Source organism: Myxocyprinus asiaticus, chromosome 47 (genome assembly GCF_019703515.2).
Source record: "Myxocyprinus asiaticus isolate MX2 ecotype Aquarium Trade chromosome 47, UBuf_Myxa_2, whole genome shotgun sequence".
In the NCBI taxonomy this organism is placed as follows: Eukaryota; Metazoa; Chordata; class Actinopteri; order Cypriniformes; family Catostomidae; genus Myxocyprinus; species Myxocyprinus asiaticus.
In genome coordinates this window covers 8,590,614-8,607,075 of record NC_059390.1, presented here as the reverse complement: position 1 = coordinate 8,607,075, position 16,462 = coordinate 8,590,614, and the positions used below count along the sequence as shown (strand labels likewise).

Sequence of the window (16,462 nt, the reverse complement as noted above, 5' to 3'; positions counted from 1 at the left end):
GGAGATGCAGGCAGAGTAGTGTTCGCCACGTTCTCTTCCACTCATTGACACCAGATCAATTTTACTGCAGCAGAACTAAATCAAGCCCTCCGCTATAAGAGACAGACAAGAGATCTGTCAAGATGAGCAGTGCGTCGAATCAGGGACCGCTGGGAGTGTGCAGGGGAAATACTTACAAGGACACCTTTATCAGCAGTATGTGTGTACAAGTGTATGCGATGTCTAAAGAGGGCAAAGAAAGGTATTAACTGTCTCGCAGTGCAGTACTGAGAGACCTGGCATGCAGTTTGGTGTTTACTAAGCAAATACAGACAGCCACACATACATACACACTCACTCAAACTAGCGCAGTGCTCAGCCGGGCTCAGTGTCCGCTCACAACCACAGCTCAGCAGGCATGAGTCATCATCGCCACTGCAACAGAGCGTGCTGCCGACTTGACGGGCCCGGTGCATGGGTGCATGATAAGCATTGAATCGGGACCAGTTCTGCTTGAATTTTAGCATAATTTTGTTTCAGCATAGGATTATTGAGAGGTTCAGACTGCATTAGGACTTGCCTTGAAGCCTAAGTACTATGAATGAATGCAGGAGTTACGTTAACTGAAAATTCTCAATCATTTACCGAATTTTTGGGAACATTGACGGATAATACCAAATGTTGTCCGTCATTTTGACAAATAAAAAAGAAACAAGAAATCTATTTTAACCTAGTGCATAAGTTCAGACTTCACTCTCTCTCACGCGTCCGCTCTGTGTGTGCCCTGTTTATTGCCTGGTATTAAAGATGTGTTTCCGGCAATGCGACCACAAGTGGAAATGCACCATAGCCATTTAGCCCACACCTGGTAATATGTGTCTCTTTTGAACACCTGTGTTCAGATTTGAGTGGGGGCGTCTCTGATTTCATGACTGCATGCATCAATGATTATGTCAGTGTGTTACTGCATGATAATAAAGTGCAAAAAATTATAATAACAAAAAGAAAATGAGACAAAAGTGGCACATCGTTTCTGCCAATAATACTTGCATTGAATCTAATCTGTTGTTTTAGTTATTTTATGCTGAACTTCAGATGTGTGCGCTTCTAATCTGTGGCACTGCATGTTGATATCAGGCACTCTTTAGAAGATCTGTGAACTTGACTGATTAAAACAGACCATGACGGAAATTTTACAATGGAAAATCTTTTTCATTTTACAACTCAGGCTGTCGGAGTGACGGAAAAATATTTTTTCTAGAGCAACCTCTTAATAATTGTTTTCAGATGAAACTTTTATTGCTCAGAGGTTGCTCTTTCATTGAAAGATGAGACTTAAAAAGGGATAATTCACTCAAAAACACAAAAACACTTTTTTGTCACTTTTTACTCACCCTCATATTGTTCTAAACTTGTATGCTGTTATTTTATCCGGAGAACACAAAATGAGAAATTCATGCAGCTATTTTTCATACAATGTTAAAAGAGAATGAGAGAGAGAGAGAGAGAGAGAGAGAGAGAGAGAGAGAGAGAGAGAGAGAGAGAGAGAGAGAGAAAGAAGAAGAAGAAAAATGGACTGACATTTTTGGTTTGGAACCTGATGGTGAGTAAATGAAATTTTTTTGGAGTGTACTGTTTCTTAAATTCCTTAAAATTAATATGGACAGCATAGCACTGATTATTTGGTCTTGGAAAGACCAACTCTGAATTTTGATCTCTGGTATCTTTGCAAAATCCAATCTCAGTTTATGACGTTGTTGAAATATTTTATGAAACTGTGAGATTGGAGTGAGATTGGAGTCTTTCACAGGAGAAAAATCAAAATTCCCTATTCGATTATTCTTTTATATTATTGTTCTCTAGGAGGTACAATTGAGATATTAGATATGCATGATGGAACATAATTTGAGCCAGATCAGCCAATGAAGACTGATTCTGAAAATGTAACCCTTCCTGTTTTACTGCGACCCTCTCAAATCAGCTTCAGACCTTTTAGTGTGCTAATCTCTCTTTCTTTCTCTCTGAGCTGAGATAAATGGATGATAAATCTCAGCATTAGGACAGATGGAGGGAAGGATGAGAGATGGGTGGGGTCTGACTTTCTTTAATAATTTATCTCATGCATGTCTGAGAGCGGCATATGAGGTCACCACGGTCACGGGGTCAAATAACAACCTATGTTATAACGATGGCTGTGTCTGAAAGTTGAAAATGCTGCCTGCGACTGAAAAGGATGGCCGAATCCAATGTTTGCGTCACATCCTGTTTTCTAAGATGCCTTTATTTGGTTGGCTTCTGGAGGCAGAAAAGATGTATTCATCACTACCTATGATATCTCGCAATCCTGTTCATGTTGGTGGAAAAAATATACTCTACCATTTACTCTTATGGGGGTTCTGGACCCCCCCCTTGGAAGTACCTTCATACAAACACGCTGCCTGTGAAGTCATTGACTGATTGGGCAGCGAGGCTGCAAAGCAGCTGCTTTAGGTTTCAGACACAGTCTATGGGTAATAGAGCCTCGCAAAAAGCATAAACACTAAACTCTCGGTGAGATGTTAGCACTCTTTCCGGCATGCAAACCAGGGCTTTGAATTTATGATAATTGATGCTTTCCTCTTGGGTGCTGTTTATGTTTAGTATTAACGGTGTTTTGCTGGAGAGTCTGAACGTGGCAAAGATAAATGTGCGCACGTTGGTGTAACACACACAAACACAAGCGTACCACAAACACACTAACGCATCTTCATTCTCAATGCTACCCTTGTAGCTCATCGACTTGACAAAATGCAACAATTACCGCAGGCTACATACTGCCAGCTGTGCTTTTCTGTGTGTGTGATTTGAATCAAACTAAATTAATGTAATAGTACAATGCATTTAAGAGCACACTGTAAAGCAAATGGATAATTTATTCACTAATACTATTTTTTTTTTTTTGTTGTTGTATGTAAGTACATGCTGAACCTGAATGGAAAGGTGTTTAGTTTTCTTTCTTACAAACCTCCGCCAGAATTTGAGTGTGTGTGTGTGTGTGTGTGTGTGTGTATTATGCCAGTATTATTACACAAATGCATTCCAGCTATCTAATTGCGGCGGAGAGCAGCTAGCCAGGTTGGTGTGCTGGGAATACATTTGCTCTGGGCGTCTACAGACAGGCAGAGTACCATGTGAATGTGTATTTTTGTCTGAGAGAGAGAGAGGGAGACAGTGTAAAGAGAGAGAATCAAAGAAAGAGAGGGTGAGAATGAGAATCCATATGTCTTAGCATCCTTTTCTACTCTGTGATAGCAAGATGGAAGTATGACCAGCAGATACAAGATGGACTTGCGACAAGAAATAGACAAAGAAAAAACCTGTGAACTGCAGCCTCACTGAGTGAATTGCTCTGTTGCGAAACCTAGTGAGCTGCCTGATAAAAAGGGTGTTCCAAAACATAAGCGCCTTAATTATGCTGCATCCTAAGGGGCTGTTCAAACCAAACTTGTTTTTGCGCAAAAAAAAAAAAAAGAAAGCTATAGATGCAGCATAACAAAACAGAACACAGGTGTCTCAACATGTGTTTTTAAAAGCTGAAGTTCTTTTTTTTACTTGACACAGTGTATAAAAATCACGGAGCTCCTTCGTGAGATGCTATAAAAACAGCGAGATGTGGCGCAACAGTCAAACACGTCCAACTTGGTTTCTTAGAATCACATAACTATACTTAAGTTTTTTGCAAAATGATTTTTTTGTGGCTTGTTGTATTTATCATAACAGTTTCCTGGTGAAATTAACACTTGAAGTGCTAAAACAACAACTTTTATTCCCTTTCACAAATCAGGAGAAAAACGACAGATTATCAGTTCATTAACACGTACTTTTCGCCCTATTCCTCACACAATGCTACCTTATGACATCAAAGCACTCTAACTGTAGCGCATGATTTGTAAGGTGAAATATTTTAACATTTGCATTACATTATCAACAACATTTACAAGCTTGTTTGAATGTGATATAATTGCACGGTGGCTCAACTGATTGAGCGTTGCACTTGCAAAGGAGTAGGGTATGAGTCCCGAAGAGCATGCAAGGCGAAAGTGTGCATAACAAAATTATGTGGTTGCTTCAGCAATTGCATTTTTCATGCCACATTTGCTTTTTATAACACTATCGGTTAGGTTTAGGTCTAAGGTTTAGGGTAGGGAGGTTGGTTATGTTGATTTAAAATTCGATATAGAGCATTAGCAATCAAAAAACCTTATCTGTTTTTTTTAGCTAACATTTGCTATAATGACACTATCGGTTAGGTTTAGGTTTAAGGTTTAAGGTTTAAGGAAGGGAGGTAGGTTTTAACTCAATGGAGCATTAACCTTAAAGAGATAGTTCACCCAAAAATGACAATTCTCTCATCATTTACTCACCCGAATGCCATCCCAGATGTGGATGATTTTCTTTCTTCAGCAGATAATAAAGGTGGCGAGGGAGCCTTTTACACCACACATGGGGTAAAAGGCCTCAATGGGGTTTAAAGTGATATTGTGTAGATACCGGGCCAATAGTTAAAAGGCACAATTTTTCAACTAATGCAAATAATTTTGAGACACCAAGATGCTTTTTTGAGTAACAAATTAAGATAATGCTTAGCCTACTCAAAATAACTACTTCAGAAAAGGGTTAACCATTTCCTGTTAATTTCAAACACATTTGGTATTTTATTACATCTCAAGTATTCTATAAACAAACTAATCTCTATTATGATTGGATGAGTCAATATGAGCCCACTTTGAGCATGTTCATAACAAATCTATTCACTACACTTAAGAAAACAATGTGTTTAATAGGGGCCTTTAGCCCCTGCAACAGGGGGGCTTTTTACCCCAAACACTATCCTTTCACTTATTGAACAGTTATTGAAAAATGTTTGATTTAATGACCTTAAACAAAACTACAAATGATAAGTAAGTATTTTGTCTCAAAAGGAATGTGTTAATTTCAGGAATATTCGTTAGCTTTACAAATTTGCAACATTTTAAAAAATAATAAAAATGAAAGCTGCAAGCAGCGATGAACGGGCCCTCGCACACTGGTGCACGTTGAGGCTGCTGTGCCAGGGGAATGTCACTCCAATTTATTTTTATTTTTTTAGCACTTAAATGTTGTTTAGAGTATATCACAGTGTAAAACATGTCATTTCCTGTTGCCAGTAGGCGGCGCTATGACTATAACTGAATATTGGCATATAGAAGTGTTCAGGCTGGGACTCTTATAAAACATGAAAAGTTTGGAGCAGATTGGATATTTTATGTTTGAGTTATAACAACTTCCTGTTTCATGGTGAAACATTGAACTTTGTCAGTAAGCCACGGACATGCCCTTTAACGAAAACTCAAAAGCTTTGCAATTTAACATCGACAAGGCCTTTAGATTAGACTGACCGAATATGATGTTGATCTGATTTAATCTCGAGGATTAAAGTACAAGACCTGGAATTGGCTGTTGCCAGTAGGTGGCGCTATGATTATAACTGAATATTGGCATGTAGATGTATTCAGGCCAGGACTATTATCAAACATGTGAAGTTTGGGGCAGATTGGACATTGTATGTATGAGTTATAACAACTTCCTGTTTCATGGCGAAACATCGAAATTTGTCAGACCGTCACGGCCATGCTGTACAGTGAAAACTCAAAAACTTCACAATTTAGCATTGCCAAGGCCTTTAGATTAGAATAACCAAATATGAAGTAGATCTGATGAAATCTCTAGGAGGAGTTTATTAAAGTACGAGGCTTGGAAATGGCAAAAACTGAGCAAAAATTGAAGAGAAAAATAAAAATAGCTGACTACCTGTTGAGTTTAGGTCATGGGTCCAAGAGACTTTTTTGTAGGTATTGGCATGAAAAACATGTGTAAGATTTTCGTACATGTAGGTGAAACGTAGCGTAAAGCGCACATCGTTGAATGTTTGTAGGTGGCGCTATCGAGCCATTTTGCCACACCTAATTCTGAAACCCATATCAGGTGTAAATTTTCGCCACTTCTGATGGGTGTGCATTGCTTTGGCCGAAAATAAAATCAATTTACCCCACGGAGCCTTTAGCTCCGCTGTACCCTACCAACTTGAAATGTTTAGGGCTAAAACTTAACTCACTTGTAGCGCCACTCAGTGGACATTTCACCTCGGAACTGCCACGATACGCATAATGAACCACATAATATCCTTATATGCAAAAATGTCACCTCAGTCACACAATTTTCATGAGATCAGACTGAATACTTCTGTATGGCGCATGCTTATAGAAAAACGTAGAAAAACTACTGAAAAACAGTGCAGATGGTTGCAAACAGCCCGTAAGATACTTTGCGTTGGCCAGATTTGAAGATAGTGTCACGTGTATCCTTCATGTAGAAGGCAATCCCAGAATGCATTTTGATGAGCTCAGTAAAAAAATTAATCCAAAATGGCAGATGAAGCGAGAGAAATTAATATTATAAATTAACTTATATTTCATTAAATATAATTTTTGCCTGAAATCATGTACACAGCAAGACAGCTCAGTAGGTTTTAGAACAGAGCTATAATCACATGCATGTAGCTGTTCTTAGCCCTCTCAACACACAGATCACGCACGCACACACACACACACACACACACACACACACTTCTTGCTTTGAACTGGCCCCATGGACATATGGTTGTGGAGTTGCTTATTGCATCCGTGGTTGATAGTGTTATTCATCAGATCAGAGAGAAAGATGAGAAAGGGAAGGATACAAAGGGAAAACAGCAAAATATCTGCATAAAGTGACTAAACCAGGAACTGTCAAATCATAATTTACCTTACATTCCCTCTTTACCTCCTGTTTTATTCTCATTTAGCCTCTTTTTATCCGTGGAGTGCAGAACCAACAGCAAGAAGAGCAACTCAATCTTTTAGATCAAGGTTTTCTATTACCAAAGTCCTGACGTGTCTGCAGGAAGTGGACACTATATCATTAGCTATATATGTATGAAGAGGCAACGCTTCCCAGAAAAGCTCTGAGTGTTTTGAAATGGCTCTGCCAAATACTGTATACAGTGCTCTGCTGCTGCTACTGATGAGCGCTTTGTGTACAGTGATAAAGATTTTACAATCCTACAGACAGAGATACTGTAGAGAGTTAATTTGATAATGATTGTAATTCATTCCTGGCGTCACAAGACAGAGACACACAGTCTCATGCTTCTGGGCACAAATGTATGTGAATGGAGTTCTTGGATTAATTTAAAGGGATAGTTCACCCAAAAATGAAAATTCTGTCATTATTTATTCACTCTCATTTTGTTCCATGGTATTTGGAACAACATAAGGATGATAAAATGCTGACAGAGTTTTAACTTTTGGGTGAACAATCCCTTTGAATTGATCTCATTTATGATTTCCCATCACTATGGATTTACACATCTCCTTTGTGAAAATGTAAGAATTATGAGCTTATGTTCTGTATGTGTTCAGACATGATTTAAATCTCCTTACCAATTCATCTGCTGATTCTAAGAATCTTATAAACTGTCAATACAGATACTGGCCATACAACTCTCTGGGAAAATTCCACTTGAACAGAGAGCTCAATTTGAGAGTGGGTTTGTATAAAAGAGAGATAGAGAGACAAAGGGAGAGATAGGCAGTGTTTGTGGGTAGGTGTAGGTTTGAATAATATTTCTGGAGAAGTGTATGTGTGCTGTGTAAATATTAGATTACATCCAACATGCCAAAACTTGTGAGTTCGAGACGTTTTTGTAATTTCTATCCCCTTTTCTCCCAATTTGGAATGCCCAATTCCCACTACTTATTAGGTCCTCGTGGTGGCGCGGTTACTCACCTCAATCCGGGTGGCAGAGGACAAGTCTCAGTTGCCACCGCTTCTGAGACAGTCAGTGCATCTTATCACGTGGCTCATTGTGCATGACACCGCGGAGACTCACAGCATGTGGAGGCTCATGCTATTCTCCGCAATCCACGCACAATTTACCACGCACCCCACTGAGAGCGTGAACCACTAATCGCGACCACGAGGAGGTTACCCCATGTGACTCTACCCTCCCTAACAACCGGGCCATTTTGGTTGCTTAGGAGACCTGGCTGGAGTCACTCGGCACACCCTGGATTAGAACTCACGACTCCAAGGGTGATAGTCACGTCAGTACTCGCTAAGCTACCCAGGCCCCTCCGAGACACGTGTTATGGTATACAAGGCTAGTGTTACACCTGAAGAGAATCAATGAGGGCTTACTTGCTATTATACAAGTAAATAATGCTATTATATATTTTTCTATGGTTTTTTGCCATTTAAATTGGATGTGCTTACTTTGTATTTTTGAGAACCTGTTCAAGATGGCAAAATCGTAAGGTATAGTACAACTTTGCTCAGACGGAAAGGTACAACTTATATAGAGACCAACTAATCAACAAACAGAATTTCAAATCCATACAGTACAGGCATCAGATATTAGCTAGTCTCCTATTCAACTTTATTTTAAGAAAGGAACTGTCAGTGAATAAATTTGGTTACTCATTCCATATTTATTTATGCAATATAAATGACTAATGTCTGCCTATTACCTGTAATACGCTTCCCTCGTCTTGTTTCAAACCCCTATGATTTCTTTCTTCCATGGTACACAAAAGTTATTTTTCTTTTAAAATCATGGTTTTAGGTTTAGTGTTTGGGGAAGGGGTTACATTTGGGAAAAATCTTCATAACATTGTTTGTTGGTCCGTTTATTTCTGTCTTTGGGAATAAAAGTGGTGCATTTTTGTACGAGCCAAAGATTTCTGTATGATTTCTTGCCATTGTGCTAACTCATACTAGTATTACTTACTTACCCTGATGCCATCCCAGATATGTATGACTGTCTTTCTTCAGCAGAGCACAAATGAAGATTTTTAGAAGAAGATAGAGCTTTGTCAGGTTCTTATAATGCATGTAAACGGGTGCCAGCACTTTGACGGTCCAAAAGTCACATTTAGACAGCATAAAAGCAATCCATGCGACTCCAGTTATCAATGAATGTCTTCTGAAGTGAATCGATAGGTTTATGTAAGAAACAAGTTGATAATTAAAACGTTTTTAACTTTAAACCGGCGCTTCTGTCCAGGGCTCTGATGCTGTGAAATGGCCAAACTCCCGTGTGATGTTCGTTCTTCTGCTGTAAGTAAGTGCCACTTCCGAATTCTCGCTTGAACTTGCCGACGTGCTGGTGTCACGTGACAGCTAAGTGATGCGTCAACTGCTGGCAGGAAGCGCTTTTTAAAAGTTAATAAATTTTTTATTGTCTGTTTATTCATATTTATCGATTTGCTTCATTTTGCTTTACTTTGCTTCACTAAGACAGGAACGTTAACCAGACACACAGTCGTAATCGGATTTCACCGGCGCTCTTCTTACATGTGCGCAGATACATGAGAGCTGGAAAGCAGCTGCCAGCAAGACAGCGTGTGTGTCCTTAATTGAGTCTGTATTTGGTATTATCGATACTGTAGAAAGACAGGTATCATTAATATATATGACTTAATATTAAAATATATTGTTAAATTATTAAAAAGATACAATGTTTTATTATCAGCTTGATACATGAGCACTGGTACTTCTGACATCACAAGATGATAAAAACATTCTGGGTTAATGGAAACCATTTGTGACTTAAGCCCCAGGAGCCCAGCCCTAGCACCACCCATGCGTTACTATACCTATATGGCTCATTTTATGTATTGTAGCAGTTTTCAGGTGAAATTAACACTAGAGGTGCAACAACAACAATTACTTTTACTCACTTTCACACAAATCATGAGTAAAACAGCAGATTAAAGGGAGAGAATGTTCCTATGTCCAGTGAGGACCTAAGATTGTATTTCTTTGGTATTATTGTATGTGAGCCTAATGTTGTCAGTTGCTTCTCTATTAGAGACTCCATTACCTGGAACATAGGTCTTATGATTATCTAAAAGTAGTGGTCAACTGATATGGGTTTTTTAATGGCCAATGTGATACATAGATAGCAGGGTGGCCGGATGCTGATATAATGCTATAAAATATAATTCAATTTAAAGATAGCAAATAAGGTCTGCTCAGAATAGTGTAATTTACTAAAAATTAATAGTTATTGTAGTTATTTTACACAATCTTTACTTAAACTATGTAAAAAATATTGAAAACAGAAAATTTAAAGCAGATACCCCAGCTATCCATTGACAAGGCTGTCGGTAGGTTCATGAACTGACACTATGCGGAATGAAGTTAATCGACCAAGCGGAAAATCCATTAGGCCATACTGTTAAAATCATCTCTTTTTTCCTTTCTTCCCCAGGCCGAGTTCTCTGCGGCGGCAGTGTTGCATCAAGCCCGACGAGATCAGGTAGTGGACACATGTCGCGCCCACAGCGCATCCAACCGCAAGAGACGTGTCCTTACACCCAGTGACCTCAAGCACCTAGTGGTGGATGAGGAGCATGAGCTCATCTACTGCTACGTCCCCAAGGTTGCCTGCACCAACTGGAAACGTGTCATGATGGTACTGAGCGGCCGGGGCAAGTACAGTGACCCCATGGAGATCCCGTCCAATGAGGCCCACGTACCTTCCAACCTCAAGACGCTCAACCAGTACAGCATTCCCGACATCAACCACCGCCTCAAGAGCTACCTCAAGTTCCTCTTTGTACGCGAGCCCTTCGAGAGGCTGGTGTCTGCCTACCGCAACAAATTCACACTACGCTACAACACCTCCTTCCACAAACGCTACGGAACGAAAATCGTTCGGCGATACCGCAAGAACGCGACGGTCGAGGCGTTGCAAAACGGTGCCGATGTCAAGTTCCAGGAGTTTGCGGAGTACCTGGTGGACCCGGCCACTCAGAGAGAAGCTCCGTTAAACGAACACTGGCAGACGGTTTACTCGCTATGCCACCCGTGCCACATTCACTATGACCTGGTCGGCAAATACGAGACTTTGGAGGAAGACGCCAACAACGTGCTAAGGCTGGCTGGGGTCGGCGACTCGTTGCGTTTTCCATCGTACGCCAAATCCACTCGTACAACCGACCAGATGGCGGCGATATTTTTCAACAACATCAGCTCGACGCAGCAGAGCCAGCTCTACCAGCTCTACAAACTGGACTTCCTTATGTTCAATTACTCAATTCCCAGCTACCTAAAACTGCAGTAAACACACATCTGCAGTTGCGCGCACGCACATTGTGAGCTCTCAGCTTGTTCAACAAGGTCAACCAATGGGAGACGGACATTGGCGGAGGCTGGTTTGGATTAACCAAACACTTTAATGTAAAATTGTATTTAAATCCGCATGGACGGTTGCTTTATTTTGATATGACCAAGGAGCTTTCAGTCAAACTGCAAAAAAGGCAAATATGGGACATTTTGGAAGGAATTTGCGATTACATTTTTGAGACTGGTGTCTGAAATCCTACTATATTTGTCTATTGAATTGTAAATGTTCAGTGTGAAGGCTCCAATTCCCAAACATCAAAAGCAATATGAGAGATTACGAGCCATACCTGCTCAACTGGTTTTATCTTTTAATATTAATCTGGTTTTATCTTTTAATAATTAATCCACCACTCGCAACCATTATCAAAGCTTCACAGTAAGGAGCGCCTCGAGAATTAAAGACTTAATAAGACTTAAGATATAATCAGACTTGTTCTGACTTCAATTCCCCACTTCTAATTTTGTGTTCCCTTGGGAAGTTTCCTACGCCTCTCGCTTCTCTCCCATAGAAGGACTTTGAATGTGTGTATTCAAATGGTGCATATTTAAAGGAAGACCTTTTTATATGCACACTAAAATAAGAATTACATAAAAGGCATTGAGTGGTGCCTTACAGAAGGGGTGTGACCAAATGTGATTGACAGTGAGTGGCTCCTCCCACTAGGTCAGTGAGTGGGTCGCATCCGTAGCAGCTGGGAGGTCAGAGGTCACTGCGGGTTCAAGCTTGGCCCTTTTCCAGGGATCCAGTAAGCATGCTGTTCCCACAACCCCCTCTTCCCTCCCTTGGTTGGTCTAAAGTAAATTTAAGGATTGTTTTTTTAAATTTTGTATTTGATTATTGTCTAAAGAAAAAGTGGCTGCGAGCAGCACAATGTAGTAGTAATTGAATTACTGTGCGAAATAGAAATAAGGAAGATTTAATATTTTGTTTCCAGGAATGGAAAGCAGCCCTGCTGGAAAAAAAAGCCTTAGCTGGTTTGCTGGCCTTAGCTGGTCTCCCAGCCTGGTCAGGCTGGTCTGTTTGCTGGTTTTAAAGGGGGTTTGATCATCTAGATCAGGTTTTCCAGGCTGGGAGACCACTAAGGCCATCTTAAACCAGCTAAGACCAGCAAACCAGGCTGGTTTAAGCTGTTTTTTTGTTTGTTTTTTTTCCAGCAGGGAGCTTAGAGGTAGAGATTTTAATTGTTATAATTTCTTCATATTTCATTTTGCCTCTTATGCAGAGCACTGTTGCCAGGATACCTCGCTGGTTGTTTTGTGAGGAGTGAACGGAAAACGGGCAGGACTTCGTTTTCTGAGCTGTTCTCATGGGAAAGTTTCACACACTGGTGTGTGTTTGAGCGAGGGAAAGAGAAACTACAAGCAAATCTGTTCAATCCATTAGATGATTGCTTCTTCTAAATGTCTTTCCCAATTTAGGCAGTTCAAAGGAACACTGTAATTTAGTGAGCTGTCTTTTTATGACCTTTTATTTGCTTTGATGGTGCACGAAAATTATGAAATTTCTTATTTATATGTGCAATGGCCACAAGTGTGCACGTCCAAGTTCTTTTTATGGACCAAAGTCTCATGCTGGCAAAGATGGCCCAATGCAGGGCTAAAAGGCTTGCTTTAAAAAAAAGCATCCAGGGTTTATTTGACCTGAATAATTGAGTGCTGATTAGCATGATTTTTAGGCGCAGGGTCTTAGGGTGGAGACCACACAAACACAACTGTCAAAATCAAGCCACAAGATATCAACCTCTCTATTCTCTTTACTTCTCATTCGTTCTATTTCTGTTGCTATTCCTTTCTCACGCTGCTTTTCCTAAATCTTACCCCCTAGAGAGAGTATTAAGAAATTTTGTTATCCCCATGCCAGTTTGTCGCCAAGTTCCTGGACAGAAGCAGTTGAGAGTGAAAAATGTCTTTGCTGTTGTTGAGCTGTCTGTAACGTGGACAGAATTAGAAAGGGTTTGATCTAGAGGCGGTATCTGTCGATCACACTCGTTCCCGTGGCTTGGCATCGCTTGTGTGTAGATTGCATCACTGTATTACTAATATTGTAGTAACCATTTTTTTTGGCAGAAACCATAGTTTTAATGCAATTAACCATGGTGTTAGTACGGTAAATTGGTGTTATTATAGTAACCATGGTTAATTTTGTGGTTACTGTAAATGTACAAAAGATACCATGGTGAAACCATGGTTTCTGACACTATTTGCACCAGGGTGCAATTAGTATCTACCATTATTTGCACCAGGGATGGGGTGCAAATAATATCTGACAATATTTGCACTGAGGTGTAAATAGCATATACCATTATTTGCATCAGGGTGCAAACGGCTTCAGTTACAGTACCATCCATATTGGAATTTCATCCCTAAACGCATCACTAGGGTTCCAATAGACTTGAATAATCCCAGTTTAGCAAAGTCCTCTTTCACTGACGCATAAAACCATTGTCAAAACCAGCTGTTATATTGCAGTAGTTGCCTGTTCAAATCTCTGTTCTCATTCCTAGCCAGAACAGGAAATGAGTTTCTAGCAAAACGAATCAATCTGGATCAGCATTTCTCCTACTTAATTTGATTCATCAGCTCAGAAAACAAAGTGTGTCCAGATTTGGGTTGAATGTGTTTTATTTAATTTGTTCTGTAATAACAAACACGGTACGGCCTCATTACAGCCGTGCTGATACACGCATTAGTGCCCACATTAGCAGCAGGCACAGTGCCTTTCAAACACTCAGTATCATCAAATGCACTCTAGCACATATAGTACAGCTCACTTTCATACACGACAGAGTGCCTTCATGCACATTAACACTTAAATATACACCGCAGGATCTCACCTCAAGGCTCACCATCCATCCACGCAAACCCGCTCACATGGTTTACCTGTTGCTGTATTTGCCTGTAGTTTAATTAATGTCTATATTTGTTCAGTGCAGTCACATGTCCTTTGAAATCACACCTAAGCAGCCATGTTTTTGGGTGTGTATGTATGTGGTTTCCCACTGCAAAAAATGATTTTCTTACTGAGTACTTTTGTCTTGTTTTCCAGTAAAAATATCTATACATTCTTTTTTTCTCTCTCTCTCTCTCCCCTTTTTCTCCCCAATTTGGAATGCCCAATTCCCAATGCGCTCTAAGTCCTCGTGGTGACTCGCCTCAATCCGGGTGGCGGAGGACGAATCTCAGTTGCCTCTGCATCTTATCACATGACTTGTTGAGCACGTTACCGTGGAGACATAGTGCGTGTGGAGGCTTCACGCTATTCTCTGTGGCATCCATGCACAACTCACCATGCGCCCCACCGAGAGCGAAAACCACATTATAGCGACCACGAGGAGGTTACCCCATGTGACTCTACCCTCCCTAGCAACCGGGCCAATTTGGTTGCTTAGGAGACCTGGTTGGAGCACTCAGCACACCCTGGATTCGAACTTGCGAATACAGGGGTGGTAGTCAGCATCTTTACTCATTGAGCTACCCAGGGCCCAAAAATATCTATAAATTCTTAAAACAAGATACATTTATTTGAGAAGCAAAATGACATGAGATATTTCGTCTTGTTTTCAGAGAAATCGATATTTTTTTTACATTCATGCTTAAAACAAGAAAAAAACTATTTACCAATGTGGTAAGACAAAAAAAAAAAAAAAACTTGTTTCAAATGGAAAGCAAGCTTATTTTTCTTACACCACTGAAAAATAGTAATTTTTTTATTTTAAGCATAAACCCCACCAATTTTGCGAGATTTCTCTGAAAACAAGACTCAGTTGAGCTTCTCATGTATTTGTTTCTCATTTTAATTATTTTTAGATATTTTTACTGGAAAATAAGACAAAAATACTAGTAAAAAATACTGTGTGGTGCTTTGCAAAGAATCATTCTCTTAATTATGTTTTCCAGTACAAATATCTAAACAACTTTAAAACAAGATAAATTCACTTGAGAAACAAAGATTTGTCTTCAGAGAATATACCTTGAGTTTATTTTGTTTACCCCATTGGCATATTTTTTTTAAGCATAAAACTTATAAATGATTTATTTTAAGCATAAATCTCACACTAATTTTTTTAAATGTGGTTTATGCTTAAAACTAGAAGAAAAAACTGCCTGTGGGATAAAAAAAAAAACTTAATTTAAGATATATTCTCTGAAAACTAGTCTTTATATCTTAAGCATATTTTGCTTCTTAAGTAAATGTAACATTACTGAAAAACGACAAAAATTTTGATTATATATATATATTTATATATATTTTTTTTTTTGCAATTTGTGTTAATTTGGCTGGCTGATTTGCGTTTTTAAGCAATTATCAGGCTCACAAACATTGTTAAACAAGCCACAATCTAATTTATTTATTTATTCTTTGATGTCGACACAGAAATGTTCTCTTTTTTTTTCCTTTTCATTATTCAGGATGGACTCTGTCGGGTCACTGGGTCGGACCCATGTCCTGTAAATGAGAAAAATACAAACCAAGTGAACTGTCTGATCAATGCACTCCCTGGAGTCTTTCTCTCTCTCTCTCTTTATGTTTTCTCAATAAAGCTGAAACAGAAACCCTACAGGCCAATTTCTCAGTCTCCACGTAATCATTCAAATTAAATGAAAACGTTGTCGCTTCTGTCACTTTGAACAAATTGTTCCAACACATTCTGTTCCTCTCACCTGCATGGTTTCCAGCATTTTACTCTCAATCTACAGTCTATAGAAGAACATAAATTTTCCTTCTGATACAAACCTGCTGGAATGGAAAAAGTACGTTCCATTCTACTAAAAAGTTTTGCCTGAGGAGATTGCATGGCCATATTCTTGATTTTGTGAACCAGTAATGAATGTAGCTGAAATAGCCAAAACTGTTAAATAGAAATGGGAGACTACATACTTTTGACCATCTAATATACTACCAGACCCTAAAGCCTGAAAGTACATGAACAGAGACGTTTCTAGCAATGCACGATTGATTTCATGAATTTAGGAATTGCGTTCCTAAATTCATAACACATCGCAAGTACGTGTTCCATTCTCAGCTTTTCCACAAGGGGCGCTAGAGTGGACAATAGTGTGAACTGTCTTGCTACTTTGGTCAGTTTTCTCTTTCAAGCCAACTACTGTCATGGCAGAGCAACATTTTGAAAAGAATAATGTGAGCATGCAAGTTAAAGTCAAAGGCCGAGTTCGGAATGGCATACTAACATACTGTACTACTCTTACTGTTTCTGCCATAGACTGATATGGCAGA

General features: G+C 39.5%; 1 protein-coding gene across 3 annotated transcripts in view; it reads left to right on the top strand.

The window, feature by feature from the left end:
• The window catches only part of LOC127436395 (carbohydrate sulfotransferase 11), a 52,923-nt gene extending 37,130 nt beyond the window's left edge, over positions 1-15,793 (top strand). For all 3 annotated transcript variants that reach the window (XM_051690500.1, XM_051690499.1, XM_051690501.1), the window contains one exon: positions 10,310-15,793. In XM_051690500.1, coding sequence (XP_051546460.1) covers positions 10,310-11,164 — 855 coding nt within the window. In that variant the 3' untranslated portion in view covers positions 11,165-15,793. The remainder of the gene's footprint in view (positions 1-10,309) is intronic.
• Positions 15,794-16,462: the final 669 nt, after the last annotated feature.